Source organism: Oncorhynchus tshawytscha, linkage group LG06 (genome assembly GCF_018296145.1).
Source record: "Oncorhynchus tshawytscha isolate Ot180627B linkage group LG06, Otsh_v2.0, whole genome shotgun sequence".
Taxonomy (NCBI): domain Eukaryota; kingdom Metazoa; phylum Chordata; class Actinopteri; order Salmoniformes; family Salmonidae; genus Oncorhynchus; species Oncorhynchus tshawytscha.
In genome coordinates, this window is record NC_056434.1 from 52,544,741 (window position 1) to 52,564,160 (window position 19,420).

The following is a 19,420-nucleotide window of genomic DNA, read 5'->3' on the forward strand; positions in this document are numbered from 1 at the left end:
GACATTTCACATTCTTAAAATATAGTGGTGATCCTAACTGACCTAAGAGAGGGAACTGAGTTTAAATGTAAAAACGGAGTTTAAATGTATTTGGCTAAGGGGTATGTAAACCTCCAACTTCAACTGTATATATGTATTGAACAGGATTATCTATTTTGGATGCAATTTGAATGGAATTGATGTCACGCATGCTCTGATTTAAAGCAACAATTTTCAAGTGAGAGGCTGTTTTACAATAAAAAAATGATTTACAATAAAAAAAGATATGGTGACCCCCGAAAGCCAGGAGATGTGTAAATTAGACGTGCATTCGGTCCTTACAGTATATAACTGTGGCATAGTCTATGCTGCAGCAAATGTAGGCATACCTGTCACAATAAAAAAAGTTACCATGGTGAGAAGATAGGTCTGCATGCATTGCTAACTGCACCCCATACTGAGATGGGCTGTCTGTCCCCAACATGAGGATTGATGATTGATCATACAGAGAGCAGAGAGAAGGCTGTAGAGAAGGCATATTTAGACATTGCATAGAATTTAACATTTCCATTTCACATCATGTTGTTGATATAAATAATTTATTATAATTGACTGGTTTTTCAGTTATTTATCCTGGGGAAAGGAAGTGGTTTCGACGGTAGATCTCGGCAAATCTCGGTAACCGAATTGCCGCTATTCAACCATAGACTGGAACTCAGTAGGCCCAAACAGGTAGAAGAGAGAGAACAGAAGAGAGAATAAAAAAAAACATTAAAGGGATAAATTGGCTAATCTCTTCAGTTCCCTGAGCTCTCCCTCTTGCCTGTGTGTGTGTGTGTTTGCTCCCCCAGTCCCCTGACTGCCTGACAGAGGGAACTCATATCCAGAGCTGAATCTGCCCTCTGGACTAGACTCTAGAGCGCCAAACTTACAAACACGCTCCCAGTTTAGAAATGAACTGACTCCACTCATGTCCTCTATCAACCGTTGTATCTGATGTAAATGGATCTTTGTCAGGTTCAATATCAAAATATGACATAACGTGGTGGTCTATCTCCATAAGGCCTACTTCTATTTCTTTCAGGGATGTAGTGGTAGATAACTGGTGGGTAAACACAGTGCCTAGAAATAGGGGTAAACCATAATTCAATACATCTATTTTATTGGGTGCAATTGTGGTCAAATCTTATGGTTCACTGCAGAAGAAGGACTCTGGCAAAGTTGGGAGATGACCATGTACTCAGCATTTGAAAGGTGCACTGAGTTTACCCTCCAGCTCTCAACACCGATTCCACTCCATACCAGGTTGTTGTGGGAGACTTAAGTTCGCTTACAGAAACTGACCCCCATGTGATTCTCTCATTAGTAAACAACCCAACAACCCCTTATTAATCTCCAAATAAACAATGAGCCACTTAAAGTAAGGGATGAATTGACGTGACTGTGCGTCTGATCTAGATAGTATTAGATCTAGATAGATACAATGCCATAGTATTTGACACAGACAACAGGCATAAGGAGTCCTGTGGTTGCTGCCTCGAAAGAGTAAGCTAGGTCTGTAGCTGCTGGCCTGGTCTGACTGGAGAGACATGATGCATCCCTTTACAATGACATAATCAGTTAGACTATATACCAGACTATTAACGGGAGGGAGTTTTGGCATAAATGGGCTAGAATTTGCATGTGGTGGACAAAGTTGTGAAGGGATACATGAATGAATTCAGCGTCCCAATCATATCATCTGTATGTCTTGTATATAAAATGTGATGCCTTATACTGTAACTGTATGCATTAAGTGTCATGCCCATGGCCTATGTCCTATATTTTTGTATTAAATGGACATAAATGGGTTGGAACTTGCATGCTGTTAATAGTGCACAGGTAGCCCAATGGGATCCAATGGTTATGAATGCCATTATCATAGCATGAGTTTTCTCCACATACTTTCTTGCGTACTACTTGTATATGCATTAAGTTTCATAGTGAGTAACAAGTCTGTCTCTTTGAAGCGCAATTGTGTAACGCAAAATTCTGTTAGTTCTCTCGCCTGTGAGCCCGAATGGAGAGTACATGTAATAATATCGCCCTCCTTTGGTTCAAAATGAGAATACAACATTTCTATGACACAATGTGAACCATTTGAAACTCTTCTCTTCCACTGAATACAGTGGCTGTCTGATGACGCAGTCAAATGTGAAGACCATAGAAACAAAGACCGATATAAGATTTGTAACAATACAATTTATTTATATATAAAAAAAAATGGCCTCAAAATAAAAATACAGCAGATAAACAAAATATAGAAATATAAATACTTTCATAGCAGGTATATATATTTTCCACGGGTTCTTTCCAAGGCATTGAAGCTTTGCACTATTAAGTAATATATTGAGGTGTCCACCCAAAACAGAGGGAGCAATTTTGCATATTTCATTTTATTCTAAATAAGCAATATAGCAATCAAGTAAGTATGATAAAGAAAATGTCAAGATTATATTTCTTGCTTTTTATATGCCCTTATTTATTGGCTTGATCCTTTGAAATAATACATGTCATAAGTAAGCTACTTCATTGACACCAGTCTCATGCTCTTGCTAAAACTCTTGAAGCTACTGAAGGTTTGGATTTAGGCAACTTAAAATGACGTCACAACAACGTTGAATAAATGTCTAGTGAGGATTCCTGTCTGTGTTTTACTGGGTTGTGTTCATTAGGCACCAAACGGAAGAAGAAGAAAAAACAACACAGAGGGACTAACTGGACTTGTCCAATAAGAAACACTCAATATCATTTTCTGTTGCAAAACATTTACAAAAGTTCTGTGCCCTAATGAACAGGACCCTGATTTATCTTCTCTCATTCTTTCTCTTCCCGTTCTTCCTGGTTTGAGGTCAGCCGGCCTACGGAAAATGCTCAGTAGTCATCCCCGCGGCTCACCACTTCCTTACAAGTGGGCCTGAGCAGGATGGTGTGTTCATACTGAGCGGTGTAGGAGCCCTTTGTGTCGCAGAGTGGCGGGTACGGGTCTATGATACCCAGGTCACACAGGTTCTTCAGGGCCATCAAGTACTTGCTCTCTCCCTGCCGGTCCAACCAGCGGCGGCAGAATGCCAATGTCCCGAAGTTCTCATTGATCACGTTTAGCAGATGCTTGGCCCTGGGAAGTCTTGACACAGAACAGGGAGAGAGGAGAGGTAACACACAGGAAAGGCGTGACAGTAACCCTTCAGCAGCGCTTAAAGTAGAATGAAAAAGGTGCCAGTACTAATTTCAATTTAGTTTAATAGTACTCATTTTAATTTAATATTCCGGTACTCAAGCAGTAGAACATGTGAGGCATGCACCAATGCCCTTTGGTGATAAGTATGGTTTTTTAAATAACAGGTCAGTACAGTCCTAACACCCTGACTACATCGGCCACATTGTATGCGTGAGTGTTGCAAAAATGAATGTACACATACATGTTAGTCAATCATTTCATCTACACTACTCGCACATGTCAATGAGCTTATGCTATGACAAATGCTAAAATAGAACTTGGTTCTATTTGAGACCACCCTCAGCGGGGATGATACAAGTCGGAAACATCTGGCTTTTAGGGATACCTTCCTAATATTGAGTTGCACCCCCTTTTGCCCTCAAAACAGCCTCAATTCATCGGGACATGGACTCTACAATGTGTTGAAAGCGTTCCACAAGGATGCTGGCCCATGTTGACTCCAATGCTTTCTACATTTGTGTCAAGTTGGCTGGATGTCCTTTGGGTGGTGGACCATTCTTGATACACATGGGAAACGGTTGAGCGCGAAAAACCCAGCAGCGTTGCAGTTCTTAACACTCAAACTGGTGCGCCTGGCACCTACTACCATAACCCATTCAAAGGTTTTGTCTTGACCATTCACCCTCTGAATGGCAAGGATACACAATCCATGTCTCAAGGATTGTGTATACCTGTCTCCTCCCTCATCTACACTGATTGAAGTGGATTTAACAGGTGACATCAATAAGGGATAGCTTTCACCTGGTCAGTCTATGCCTGTGTTCGTAATGTTTTGTACACTCAGTGTAGCATTCTACTTAGCATTGATGTTCCGTATCATCAATCAGCATTAAAATCAGGTGAGGCTCTCACTCAGCGAGCACCGACCGAACCGAGCGACCAACCTTATTGGCACGTGTCCAACATTGAAGTTCTTCATGTAATGTGAGCACTCCATGTCATCGTGAACCGCTCCCCTTCCTGTGCTGCCAAATGTCTCGATTGCGTACACCTCACCTTCCTGTGGAGCATAAGGGTAGAAGAGGACACAGTAAACTCAGCAGATTAGAAACAACTGATTGACCGTAATCCATCTGCAATTTACATAAGACCAAAGTTCTTCAAACTGAAAGCCACTACTGGCAATTGGGAACAGCCACAAGGAAACAGGGAGAGATGCCATTGATAACCTTCCGCTAACGAATGTAGATATTTAGAGATTACATTTTTTTTTTTTTACAATAATCAACATCATAGATGAGCAAACATTTTTCTAAATGTCATTACAGTTACTCCATCATCTCTTAAAGTGTTCTCACACACACAATCTGGGTGTGATCTATTGAAGAGGTCTTTATCACACACACACACACACTACCTCCTCCTTCCCCGCTCACACACACAGAGCTCATCTGCTCTCTATCAGGTCTTTGTGGTTGTTCAAGGCCCTGTGGTATTAGCTGATAACATTGCGACACCCTCCCTCCCTCTCTGTCTGCTCAGATAATCACTCAAAATGAGAGCAGCCTCGTGGCATGCCCCGCTGACACCAATACACTCTACATAGAGAGACAAGCACACACCACCATGTAAGCAAGCACACCACACACACCCTCACACAAAGAGGGTAATGGACCTAACGCACCAACACTCACTCCGGCTAAAAATATAACCCTCAAACATGCCACATCAGCAACTCATTGCCTCTCTCCCTGGCTTCGTTGGAAACATCAGCAAAACGCACCACTCAGCAGCTTGCCAATTAAAAAGGTTCAATTCTGTCCAAACTGAGTTAAGCATTGCAGCTCTGTCTTGGCGGGGGTGGGTGGGGTGGGGGGTGGGGGGGTCCACTAGCCCAGATTTGTGATCTTAGGCTAGTGAACCTCAACCACACCCAACATTTCCATCCTCAATCTACTCAGATCCAGTAGCCTCGTCACAGATCTGTTTGTGCTGTCCTGCCAACAATGACCACAGGAATACTAGACAGCACACACAGGTCTGGGACCAAGGTACCTTTCCTGGGGCAGGTATCTATGCGGGTATCTAGGCGATATCTTCTCCTTTAGTGAGGTAAATGGTCATTAATTGACTTTGAGTGGTGAAAACGCAATGTGCTTCGAGATGCAATAAGGAGTTTCAACAAGTGGCGCTACTCACTACTTGATGCTTCTGGCTGGTAATGTGATTAAAGGTGTAATTAAAGCCCCGAAGAGGGTGCCTAAGGAGGTGTTGGAGTGTGTGTGTATGTGTGTGTGTGAGAGAGAGATGTGAATCCGAGCTCATCTCGACACTGTGTTGTAACTCTACATAGTCTAGAGATGTTCTTTCAATAACACTTAATCAAGGGTTTTAATTATATGCTACATTTTAAAAGATAGACATTCTGAACTGATCAAACTTGCAAGAGAGAAGATGTGTACCTTGAGTTTGTTGTTGCACACATGGCAGGGAAAAAATAAGAAGTTTTACTAAATTGTACCCGAAGTAACATCTCAAAAAACCTTCTGTTCAAATTAATAACATCCAGTCCCTATTACATTTGGTGGCAGTAGTGGAATTTGAACCCACGCCTCTGAAAAGACTGGAGCCTGTTTGATTAAATTGTACTGAAGGATCTGAAAAACCTTCAGTACAAATGAGCATAAGAGGATTAAGGTTACCTCCATCCTGGTAGCTTCTCCTCCCTTGACGATGGGAACAGTCTTGCCTGCGTGTATCCTGTACTGTCCGATGGAGTGGCCATTGAGGTTCCTGATTGGCTTTACTACATAGGGAAAAATATATATATATATATAGACAGATTTTTTTAAAGCAATAATTTATATGTATGAATATACCTGCAGTATTTCTATAGTTGTAATATTCATATATCTTTATATATAAATATATCTTTATATATCTGTCATTGTAATTTCCCAAATCAAACCAGCAAACATAAAAAGAGGCAAACAGTTTCCTATATAAACAAACCAACAAACAGAGAGACAGACAAACAGAAGGAGCCTGATACCTTGGTATGTTTTCCCATCTATCTCCACCTCATAAGACTCCATGACCTCCTGGATGGTTTCACCCACGTCACATAGACGCACATCTATCCCTGCACACTGGGAAAATGCTTTAAACTTAAACAAGCTCTCTCCACAGGGATCACAAATGGACAAGAGTTGACGCGTACACAAGCATTCATCAACCATCTCTACAGAGCTTATTATCAGACGAGTGATGAGTGAGAGTTACATCGCACATCCTCTTATGTTAGCTAGTATCCAAGATATGGTCATTTAGCAGAAGCTTTTATCCATGCGGCTTACAGACATGTCGACATTAACGGTGACAGAATACAGTATATTCAGTATTTGTGGCCCATGTGGGAATCAAACCCTCATAGTGTTGCCAGCATCATGCTCTAACCCACTGAGCCATTGGAACCAAAGTCATGGATGAATGGGCTGAGTTACCTTGATGCCTGTGTTGGTAGCATCTCTCACAGCCTCCAGTAGTCTGTCATACTTAGGGTTGAAGGTCACGGTAAAGGCACAGTCAATGATTCGACCTAAAACACCAACAACATAAAGGACAATGAGGAGGTAATGCTTGTTTCAGCTGGTATTCTGATATTCAAGGAGTGTAATTACTAGCTAATTATCCTGCAACTACAGTACCATTTTACCATTTTATACTTAAACAAGTGTATCAAGTAAGGCAAGACAGACAGTAAAAGAGGGATCCTCAATCCTGCTTTTGGAGAGACTGCAGTACTCCAGGTTTATGTACCAGCTCAGCAGTGGAACAAACACCAGATTCAGCTAATCAAGGTGTTGAAGATCAGTTGATTAGTTGAATCAGATGTGATGGGATTCAATTGCTGGAACAAAAACCTGCAGTATTGCGGATGGACTATTATTGCTTCAAAATGCAAGTGCAACCAGATACATACATTAGGCCGGGTATCTGTAAAGCACTTTGTGACAACTGCTGATGCAATTTTACCTCAACTAACCGGTGCCCCCGCGCATGGACTCTGTACCGTTACCCCCTGTATATAGCCTTGCTTGTTGTTTTACTGCTGCAGTTGAATTATTTGTCACTTTCATTTTCTATTTTCAACTTTTTACACTTATTTTTTCTTTTTTTCTTAGCATGCTTGGTTAAGGGCTCATAAGTAAGCATTTCACCGAAATGTTGTATTTGGCACGTGAAAAATAACATTTGATTTGAAACAAGCTTTCTAAACACATTTTATTGAGAGATTGACAGAACTCAGTGCCAGTGCTGACCATTTATGTGTGTGACAAAGTTTATTTCTATAAATAAATGTGTTTGATTGATTGATTGAAGTAACACAAAACAAAACTACAGACTGAACAGAAACTGAGTGTCAGCGTGTTAACTGACCGTTGATGTGCGTGCCAAAGTCTATCTTGCAGACGTCGTCATACTGCAGTACTGTGGGGTCTCCAGCGTTGGGTGTGTAGTGGGCAGCAACGTGGTTGATGGAGCAGCCAGTGGGGAATGCCAGGCCAGCCTTCAGACCATTCTCCTTGATTAGCCTCCTACTACAACCCTCCAACCGCTCACTGTTGACACAAGAGGTCAGGTTTAACATTCAGGATATGTTCACTTCAGCAACATACAGGTGACTGCCACAACAAAGGAAACACCTAACATAAAGTGTTAGGCCACCACGAGCCAGAACAACTTCAAAGCACTTTGCCATATATTCTACAAGTGTCGACACCACTGTTCCACGAGCAATTCCATCATTTGGTGTTTTGGTGATGGTGGTGGAAAATTGTCTCAGGCACCACTCCAGAATCTCTCATAAGTGTTCAATTGGGTTACGATCTGGTGACTGAGACGGCCATGGCATATGGTTTACTTAGTATTCATGCTCATCAAACAATAAAGTGACCACTAGTGCCCTGTGGATGGAAGAATTGTTATCCTATGGGGGCAAAGCCATGGTAGGCAAAATAATGACCTGCCCTACATTTTTATACATGACCCTAAGCATGATGGAACGTTAATTGCTTAATTAGCTCAGGAACCACACCTGTGTGGAATCACCTGCTTTCAATGTAATTTGTATCCCTCATTTCCTCAAGTGTTTCCATTATTTTGTATTTTTTTAGGGTAACCGTACAATTTAATAAAGTCTCACTTATAGAGCAGTCCGCCAACCGCTCACTGACAGACAGAGACCACGGCAGACATGGACAGGTGTCACATTCAGGATATTTTCACTTCAGCAACACAGGTTAACCATGCAGGTTAATAAAGTCTCACTCAATGATCTTCAATGTTGCTCCTGTAGCGCTCCAGAACCAGCTCAGCAGTGAAACACCTGATTTAGCTAATCAAGGTGTTAAAGATCCGTTGATGAACGAAATCAGGTGTTTCACTGCTGATCTAGGACAAAAAACCTACAGTTACGGCGACTCTCCAGGTGCAGGACCGAGAATCACTCAAGAATCTCAAATGCATCAATAAACAATATGACTGAAGTGAACAACAGGCAAGTAGTATAACATGACAGTTTGTAAAGTACCAAGGCCTATATGATTTGTGAATGAACCTCACCAGATGTCAATCATGGTCATCCCAGGTTTGATCCAGGTATTGACGTAGTTTCGGACCTGTCTGTGGGCCTCGGCAGCCTGACGGAAGTCATTCCACATCTCCTCGTTAGCCTTGTCTAGGACCCTCTTCTCCTCGTGGGTGGTCCTCCACGCTGCACTGCGCCTGGTGGTGAGGAACAGACACTCCATGTGCGTTTTCGTATGTGTGTGTGTGTGCGTGTGTGTGTGCGCACACGCCGGGGTCACATGGAGTCACACGGAGACATACACACACACACAGACATGTATGAACAGTCACAAATGCACACACACACACTTTCTGTACACACACCCCACAGACAGCACATTCTTTATCATCTCATTATGCAAATGTTTTCTAATGGGATTATGATGTCAAACAAAACGTTCAGGAAATGATGCAGCATACACTGCAGTTTATAATGCAGGTATAGATGAACATACCGGTAGTGTGTGTACATTTTAATGCAGTGTATGCAGCTATAGATGAGTTTGTGTCTAATTTGTTATTATATTTAACCTTGATCAAACCAATAAAGTGGATAAAGACAGAATTGAGGCACATCCAATATTTTTATTAGGTATCAGAGTATGAAGTATGATGGACTGTAAACCACAGAGGCCTCGATAGGATCTATGACCACCGCACTGCATAAAGCCAATGCACTTGGTAGAGGTGACATACCCGTCTTTAGATGGGGGATATTCACTCTCCTCTCCTTTTGGGAAGTCTCCACTGGGATACAGCTCACAAATAGGGATGGAGGGAGGGTCAGTCTGTCCCTTCACTGTGGCCCAGATAGGAGAGGGAAGGAGGGAGAGGAAGGAGGGAGGGGAGGACGAGAAGAGAGGAGGACAGGGGAAGAGTAGTAGAGAGAGGTTAGCCTCTGCAGATGTCCAACCCATTGTTGCTATTAGCAACACATGGTAACATATTGTCACAGCACATGCTACAGCAGGGTTCCCCAATAAGTGGCCCACAGGTGATTCTTAAAAATAATAATTTTTAATCACCAGAAAATGAGCTCACCAGAAAATGAGCTCACCAGAAAATGAGCTCAAAGTGATTTTTATTTCAGGGAATCTGTTCCCCAATATGTCAACGCATAAATAGAGAGGCATACAGTTAAAGTCGGAAGTTTACATACACCTTAGCCAAATACATTTAAACTCAACTTTTCACAATTCCTGACATTTAATAAAAGTAAGAATTCCCAGTCTTAGGTCAGTTAGGATCACCACTTTATTTTAAGAATGTGAAATGTCTGAATAATAGTAGAGAGAATTATTTATTTCAGCTTTTATCACATTCCCAGTGGGTCAGAAGTTTACATACACTCAATTATTATTTACTTCCGGTTGGGATGGTGTTCTTCAGCTTGCAAGCCTCCCCCTTTTTCCTCCAAACATAACAATAGTCATTATGGCCAAACAGTTCTATTTTTGTTTCATCAGACCAGAGGACATTTCTCCAAAAAGTACAATCTTTGTCCCCATGTGCAGTTGCAAACCATAGTCTGGCTTTTTTATGGCGGTTTTGGAGCAGTGGCTTCTTCCTTGCTGAGCAGCCTTTCAGGTTATGTCGATATTGGACTCATTTTACTGTGGCTATAGATACTTTTGTACCTGTTTCCTCCAGCATCTTCCCAAGGTCCTTTTGCTGTTGTTCTGGGATTGATTTGCACTTTTCACACCAAAGTACGTTCATCTCTAGGAGACAGAATGCATCTCCTTCCTGAGCGGTATGACAGCTGCGTGGTCCCATGGTGTTTATATTTGCGTACTATTGTTTGTACTGATGAACGTGGTACCTTCAGGCGTTTGGAAATTGCTCCCAAGGATGAACCAGACTTGTGCTGGTCTTGGCTGATTTCTTTTGATTTTCCCATGATGTCAAGCAAAGAGGCACTGAGTTTGAAGGTAGGCCTTGAACTACATCCACAGGTACTCCTCCAATTGACTCAAATGATGTCAATTAGCCTATCAGAAGCTTCTAAAGCCATGACATCATTTTCTGGAATTTTCCAAGCTGTTTAGAGGCACAGTCAACTTAGTGTATGTAAACTTCTGACCCACTGGAATTGTGATACAGTGAATTATAAGTGAAATAATCTGTCTGTAAACAATTGTTGGAAAAATGACTTGTGTCATGCACAAAGTAGATGTCCTACCCGACTTGCCAAAACTGTAGTTTGTTAACAAAAAAAGGTGGTTGAAAAACAAGTTTTAATGACTCCAACCTAAGTATATGTAAACTTCCGACTTCAACTGTGTCTGATCGTATCCCAATGTAATGCAGGATTGAAATGATTCTGTTTATGTCAAATATTATGTCTGTTTGGGATTCTTGAGGCCAATTTGCAATGTACAAATTATTTAGAACTATGTTCCGGCCCCCTGGCCATCAGCTGAAGGAAAAATCATCCTACGGCTGAATGTAATTAGGGATCCCTGTTATACAAGGAGTATGACAGTATATGCTTACAAGGTAGCTACCTAACGTATAATGTCATGTGTATAACATTACAGGTGTACAAACAGTGTTCTAGAGGTAATCTCTTCTCAAGAAACAAACCTCCTCAGGTCAAACAAATGCCAATATGTTTTTTTTATGCCATCTGTGAGCCATCAAAGGTTGTCTGTGTATCCACTGATGTAACAGAAGGAACTCAAAACCATATAGCGGAGGAAAAAATGCCAACATCAATGGCAAGAACAAACTCACCTCCTTTCTTCTTCTTCTTCTTCTTTTTCTTTTTCCCTGCTGAGTTCTCAACATCTTCTCCATCTGTTGAAAACACATTGCTTATTCTCTTAGCAAACATGACGTGTTCAGTCACAATTCACAGTGCCTGCAGTTAACTGTTTACACTTAAGAAGTTACGCTAATGCACCACCACAGCAGATGCAAACTCATGTCACGTCAAATTCTGAGTTTGTAGGATTAAAGGAGCAAATCGGGACTTCAAGATCCGTATGAGAATGATAACGAGAATGATGATGGTGATAATGACATTAAAGAGGACTTGAGAAGTGGTTCAGTCACAATACCCAGTGCAGTTCTTGCAGTTGATGTAGTTTGTTAATGCACCACACTAAATGACACCAAGCCCGTGTCAGATGTTGAGTTTGAATATGAGAATGATGATAGTGAATGATGATGATGAAGTTGAAGTCAAAGAGTCGTTACCATCCACTCCATCGTCCTCCTTCTCTTTGTCCTCCAGCAGAGCTTGCTGCTCCAACTGTTTCGTCACATCACCAACACCTCCTCCGGTATCTCCATCCCCCTCAGCCTCATTTGTCCCTGCTGCAAAGTCATACACACATACACACATGTGCGCACACACACACACACACACACACACACACACACACACTCAGTGAGTAAATTGTTCATGGTTCTGAGTCATTTTGAGAAAGTGCATAGACTGTGATCAGAACTTGGCAGGAGCCATGCATAATTTCAATCTATACCTTAGGAATCAATATCCCAAGGGCATATGTAGGTACCTTGCAGGATTATGCCATGCCATTTAGCCCTTCTGAAACGGGACTTCTCTAGTCTATAAAGAAATAGTTCAACGTGCTCCAGAAAATAAGATCAAGTCCACATGTGTTTTTACAAGATAAGATAGCCTTTGCTTGTCACATAGTTTTGTCAGCAATTAATGTAATGCTAGAGCATGCTTTTTAGCCCTAGTGGAGCTCTTTTATAAGGCAAGGCAAGTGCTGAAAAGTCCTGGAATATCACGGTCATGCACAGACAATTGATCTGGTATCTGCCTATTACTGTTGAAAGCAACATCCTTCAATATTCGAATTGGACAACACTCCATCAAACCAATAGAGGAAGAGACATGTCAAGCCTCGAGAGAGGCTTTGCCCAGTTTCCAGATGTGCATCTGCCAGTTAGCCCTCATAACGGGACAGGAACCAGGTTTTCCCTCACAGGTACGGGACAACTGTGACTTTACTGCTTTTTTACGTTATGGCACAAATGGGAGCCCTCAATAATTGGCTATTTTCAAAACGGCATTTATCCACAATGTCATGCGTCTTACCTGGAGCAGCAGTCTTATTCTTTTTCTTTTTTCTTCTCTTTTTCTTCCCTGATTCCGAGGGCTCCTCGTACTCTTTCTCATCGTTCTCGCCGGCGTCCCCATTGAGAACTTCGGGCGCCTCCAGTTCAGACTGCATTGTCTCGAGCTCCGCCATGATCAGCGGCAGGAATGAAGTGACGCATGAACTGCTGGGAGCCTCCAGTGGACATATTCTGAAACAGTCATCAGCTGCAGCCTGTGGCTGGCTGTGCTCAAGGGAGAGCCTGCCTGCCTGCCCCGGTAGAGGCAGCTGAGCCATTAATGATTCAGACTTCCCAAACCGCATTTATATACTAGCCTACACTCTTTTCTTGTCACTAAGATAGGACGTGTTTAGTTTTCTGTTTTGAGGTCAAGAAGTAGGCACTTTGTGCAACTTCTTGACTTCAAAAGACCGCCCTGTGCAGTGTATCCAAGCAACAAGTTTCCGCAAAATCAAACTAAAAGGATGAAGGTTACATTTACACTAATAGCTAGATGAAAAGGGAGGTTTGTCCAATGTTATTCTGGCGGACACCTGCACTCGCTTCTCTTCTTCTACTTGGGTTCAAATGTGTGTATTTGGCACCAGATCTAGACAATATGTTGAGTTTGTAATTGAGTGGAATTATTAATAATGACAGATTTAAGACCCCGACCACTGTATTTCTTTGACCAGGTGAGGTAACCAATGGACATTATTATTGTTCTATAATTCTGCAATATAGAGGAAACATGGGATAATTAGGCTTATCATAACTTTACACCTCTCTTGCGAACAGGACGCGGATGCAGGAGGCCTTGAGAATGCACATGAATGGACCATTCCTTTGATTTGGCAAATGAACAGTGGTGTAAAGTAGTTCAGTAAAATTACTGAACTACTTAATACTTAATACTTAGTACTACTTAATAACCATTTACTGCAGAGGGGTAAATCAGGGTGTTCCTTGGTAGTCTTAAACAAATCTAGTGTGAAACAAAAGTATACACCTCACACACATGGTTATGGGTTTAAAGAAAATAAGTCACCTTTACCATGTCAGATAAAGAGTTGAAATGCATTCAATTTTGAGTTTGCATTCCAATATTACACTTTATATACATCATAGAAGACTGAAATATAGCAAAACCGTTTGGCATAGAAACACTGGATTTTTGGCAGGTTTTTGAAATAATGTTTATTAATTATGAAATAATAAAAATATGAATAACATTCCACCCATGAGGTAATTTGACTGTAGAAAAGGGCTACATGTTACTTTTTGGGGGGTATCTGTACTTTACTTTATTTAGTATTTCTATTTGGGACAACTTTTACTTTTACTCCACTACATTCCTAATGAAAATAATGTACTTTCTACTCCATAACACTTTCCTTGACACCTAAAAGTACTTGTTGCATTTTGCCCCTTACAAAAAAAGATTTTGATATTTTGATAGTCGACTTTGATATTTTGGATGCAGTAATTACAGAATAACTACAGTGTACTGCAGTTGAAAAAAAGGTGTTATTTTGAACACAGTATTTGCAGCATACTACAGCTATACTGCACTCTAACTGACTGCAATCTTTTTTTGTAAGGGGAATGCAGAGCAGGACAGGTCCAATTCATGCACTCCCTGGTCATCTCACACCAGGGGCACACTTTTGAGTGTGCCCCTGGCTATCTGTAAATAAAATAAAAACAGAAAATCCTGCTGTCTCGTTTGCTTAAAATAAGGAATTTGAAATTATTTATACTTTTTATTTTACTTTTGATACTTAAGAATATTTTAGTAATTACATGTACTGTTGATACTTAATTATATTTAAAACCAAATACTTTTAGAATTTTACTCAAGTAGTATTAAGTTAATGGTTTACTTTAAATTTTACTTGAGTCATTTTCTATTTACTTTTAACCAAGTATGAAAATTGGGTAAGCCTACTTTTTCCACCACTGCAAATGCTGGTGCACTTTTGGCAACAAACAAAGGTATGTCCTTTATCCAAAGTAGGTCTTTATTGGTAACGCATTTAGAGCATTAAGTCTGTGTTTTTTTGTTGTTGTTGCTTAGTGGTTAATAATATTGTTGTTATTTTTTTTGCATTTCTATATTTTCTATTATTTTCATTTATTGATAGCCTTTGCAAGCACAGTGTGTTGAGGACAAGGATAAGTTATCAAAAGTTTTTTTTAAACAACGATAATGCATACAAAGTGCTAAATAAAACCTTCATAAGTGATAAACCTCATATCTCCCCACTGTTAACGGACTAATGAACATGGGTGGTGGGAGGAATCTGGACTGGCTGGATGACATGAACCCAATGGATGCATACAAGCATGTGGCCCCTCAGTTGTTGAGCGAGTTGGGAGAGTTTGCTTCTACAGTACCAGAGGAGTGAGGAGGTATGTATCCAGACTGGCTCGTATTCTATTATATTCAATTCTACTCTATTTGATCTATTTCTATACCTTTGCCTGCAACACAAGATATCCGTATTTCCCATAGTTGCTGTTTCAATTACTTGAGTGTGTCAATTTATCAATATGTGTGTGACCTCTCACTTCACTCTGAGTTAGGTGGGGCTCTTTCTCATAAAGAATGACTTCATTTAATACAGAAAATTGCAGACAACCAAGCAAGTAGAGAATGGCCTAAACAAACCACCCATTCTCCGCCCCTAAGGAGACGTCAAGCCATAAGTAAGGAGGAGGAGGAGGAGAAGGAGGGGGAGGAGCAGGAGCAGAAGGAGGAGGAGGGACGGCCTGGCGTTCATGGTGGAATGGAATACCTCAAATACCAAAGATGAACCAGGAGGACCAAATCAAATCAAATGTTATTTGTCACATGCACCGAATACAACAGGTGCAGACCTTACAGGGAAATGCTTACTTTCAAGCCCTTAACCAACAATGCAGTTTTAAGAAAAATACGTGTTAAGTAAAAAATTGATGAGTAAAAAACATGAAACAAAAGTAACAAATAATAATAATTAAAGAGCAGTAGTAAAATAATAATGGGGAGGCTACATACAGGGGGTACCGGTACAGAGTCAATGTGTGGGGGCACCGGTTAGTTGAGGTAATTGAGGTAATATGTACATGTAGGTAGAGTTAAAGTGACTATGAATAAATAATAAACAGAGAATAGCAATAGCGCACAATAGGGGGTGAGGGGTGGGGCAATGCAAGTAGTCTGGGTAGCAATTTGATTAGCTGTTCAGGAGTCTTATGGCGTGGGGGTAGAAACTGTTGAGAAGCCTCTTGGACCTAGACTTGGCGCTCCAGTACCGCTTGTCGCCTATGACTAAGGTGGCTGGAGTCTTTGACAATTTTTAGGTCCTTCCTCTGACACCGCCTGGTATAGAGATCCTGGATGGCAGGAAGCTTGGCCCCAGTGATGTACTGGGCCGTACGCACTACCCTCTGTAGTGCCTTGCGGTCGGAGGCTGAACAGTTGCCATACCAGGCAGTGATGCAACAAGTCAGGATGCTCTCGATGGTGCAGCTGTAGAACCTTTTGAGGATCTGAGGACCCATGCCAAATCTTTTCAGTGTCCTGAGGGGGAAGAGGTTTTGTCGTGCCCTCTTCACGACTGTCTTGGTGTACTTGGACCATGCTAATTTTGTGGGTGATGTGAACACCAAGGAACTTGAAGCTCTCAACCTGCGCAAATGCAGCCCCGTCGATGAGAATGGGGGCATGCTCAGTCCTCTTTTTCCTGTAGTCCACAATCATCTCCTTTGTCTTGATCATGTTGAGGGAGAGGTTGTTGTCCTGGCACCACACGGCCAGGTCTGTGACCTCCTCCCTATAGGCTGTCTCGTTGTTGTCTGTGATCAAGCCTACCACTCTTGTGTCACCACTGGTGATTTTTTAAATTTTTATCACAATGATGTATTCTTGCTGAACTTTTGCACTTTATCATGTACATAACTCAGTGGATGTTACTATTTTTCTGTTAGCAAATAAAGACGGCGTCAATGTTCAAAAGGGAAAGAACCAAGAGGGATCATCTGTCTGTAATCTCCTTGTTATTTTACTGTATCCAGTAAACAGATATTTCACTGTAGACAGATATTTCACTGGAGGTATTAATGTGAAGCATCCGCTTGGCGTTTCCACTCACTACCAAATATGGTAGTGAGAGGAAGCCCGATGGCGGGCAGTGGGAGTGAATGGAATTCTGCAAATTTTGTCATTGATAAAACATTTGATCTCCATACAGTTTTCTGTTCCCAAAACTAAAATCAATTATGAAAAGAGTGGACTAAGCTTAGTAGACTTTTCCCTTTGCAAAAGTTTGAAATAATTGTGTTGTTTAGAAGGTGCTAGCTCCTGCTTGGCTCTGCCCACCTCCTTGCTTGTTCTGCCCACTATGACTCATTTGTTCCCATTGGAAATGACAGGCTGTGGTCTATCTCGGTTTACTTATAAAATATTTGATAGTATCAACCCTGCCCTTTCCCCTCTCATCCTTTTGTGAAACATCAGCTGAGAGAGACACTTCCTGATTCTGACTAAGTGACACAGTGAGGGAGTTAGATGCACCGGGCAATGGCCTGAACACACCCAGGTCCCACAACTGCACTGCTCCTCCATCATTGAGAGGGATAAATTCCCAGAGCTGGAAAGAGACATGGTGGAGCTCAGAGAGCTAGTCCAAATAGTACAGACAGAACAAACACACAAAACAACACCCCCCCACAAGACCCGGGGGGCAGAAGTTGGAGATGGACGGCTGTCTGAGAGAGCTGGCTGCTCTACGGACTGAGGTGAGAGAACTTAAAGAGGCACACGTGTCACTGAAGGAGGAGGTTATAAAGCTGAGGTGTGACAGAGAGCAGAACACTCCCCCAGACAAGCCAGCAGAACAGCCCACCTGTGACAGACAACACAGGACCCACCAACCCAACAGACCCCACCCCTCCTAACAGCCCCCGTGTCAGCTCCCCTGATAGCTCTCTTGACAACTCCCCACACATCCACCAAGAACACACACAATCCAGAGATTGTGCTCCTCATTGACTCAAATGGCAAATACATTCAAGAGGATAAACTTTTTCCCAAACACAAAGTGGCTAAACTCTGGTGCACAAACACTATGCATGCCCTGGAGCTGTTGTCAGAGGACAGACTAGGGTCCCCCAGCCACATCATAATTCACATGGGCACAAATTACCTGAGGGCCCAGCAGGAAAGGGTGGCCACAGCACTCAAGGGAGTGATTGAAAAAGCTTCTTCCACTTTCCCCAACGCACAAGTGGTTATCTCTGCCCTGCTACCACAAAAATACTTTCACCCTGCCACTATACAGTGGGTGAAAGCAAGCATTTTGCGAGACTGTGTCTCAAAACCTAATGTCAACCTGGTCCACCTCTACAAAGCAGCAATCCCAATTTTTGCCAGGACCCTGAAGGACATCACCCTCAACCGTAGCCCCAGCATCTCACATAGGAGCAACAGAGCAATGGACACTCCACCCAGACCAGCAAGACACCCTCCCAGACCTGCAAGTCCACCTCCTAAAGGACCTGCACAGAGAGAACCCACATCAAAAGGACCTACAACCAGACCACAGCATCACCAGCCACACCTAAAGCAAACCCTGGCCACACCCTATATAGGTCCCCCATATCAGACCTATGCCCCTTTTGCCCACCCCATGACCCCCGCCCGTGCGGAAAGGACCTCAACATGACAACAGGACATATGCCAGGTTGTGATCAGAGCAACAGGCCCAACCCCCACTATTACACCCGCCAAAGCCTCATCCTGCGACAAGAGGTATGTATCAGATGCTCAACATGCTCTGCTCACACCTACTGTGATGGTCCGTGCCTAAACCACACCATAACAAATCAAGACACTATGGAACACAAAGCTTTTACTATCTCTTCCTGGAATATACAAGGTCATCTGCCTTCTGCCTAAAGAGCAGGAACCCAGGCTTCATCAAATAAATTAGAAATACAGACATTGTCATCCTACAAGAAACATGGTATAAAGGAGACGGATCCACTGGTTGCCCTCTAGGTTACAGAGAGCTGGTAGTCCCATCCACCAAACTACCAGGTGTGAAACAGGGAAGAGACTAATTTGAAATAGAGCAGATCTAACCCACTCTGTTAAATTAGTCAAAACATGAACATTTGACATCTGGCTAGAAATTAATAAGGAAATTATCTAAACAAAGAAAAATGTCCTTATGTGTGCTACCTATATCCTCCCAATAGAATCCCCATACATTAACGATGACAGCTTCTCTATACTATAGGGGAGATCAACAATTTCCAGGCCCAGTCTGTGGCAATCTGAATGCCAGAACTGGACAATAACCTGACACCCTCAGCACACAGGGGTACAAACACCTACCTGGAGGTGACAGCATTTCCTCCCCCATATGCCCCCTTAGACACAACTACGACAACATAACCAAGAAAAATGGGTCACAACTCCTACAGCTCTGTTGGACGCTGGGTATGTACATAGTCAATGGTAGGCTT

The 19,420-nt window shown here is 42.1% G+C and overlaps 1 protein-coding gene across 1 annotated transcript; it reads right to left on the reverse strand.

Annotated features, from left to right (window-relative positions):
* Positions 1 to 2,200: 2,200 nt before the first annotated feature.
* LOC112252715 (methionine aminopeptidase 2) lies at positions 2,201 to 13,221 on the reverse strand. The gene is made up of 11 exons (XM_024424210.2): positions 12,906 to 13,221; positions 12,032 to 12,151; positions 11,567 to 11,629; positions 9,527 to 9,629; positions 8,825 to 8,986; positions 7,640 to 7,821; positions 6,703 to 6,797; positions 6,252 to 6,348; positions 5,902 to 6,005; positions 4,144 to 4,259; positions 2,201 to 3,145 (listed from the first exon to the last, which is right to left on the reverse strand). Exons 1-11 carry the CDS (start codon positions 13,201 to 13,203, stop codon positions 2,893 to 2,895), a joined length of 1,593 nt encoding a protein of 530 aa, XP_024279978.1. The 5' UTR covers positions 13,204 to 13,221; the 3' UTR covers positions 2,201 to 2,892.
* Positions 13,222 to 19,420: the final 6,199 nt, after the last annotated feature.

What these genes read in the sequence shown, in the direction of transcription:
- LOC112252715 (XM_024424210.2), bottom strand. Translation starts at nt 13,203, where the DNA reads ATGGCTCAGCTGCCTCTACCGGGGCAGGCAGGCAGGCTCTCCCTTGAG. An exon ending in GAATAAGACTGCTGCTCCAG is followed by an intron (nt 12,152 to 12,905) that starts GTAAGACGCATG and finishes ATGACTTTGCAG; the next exon opens with CAGGGACAAATGAGGCTGAG. An exon ending in TATCCCCCATCTAAAGACGG is followed by an intron (nt 8,987 to 9,526) that starts GTATGTCACCTC and finishes CCTCACCACCAG; the next exon opens with GCGCAGTGCAGCGTGGAGGA.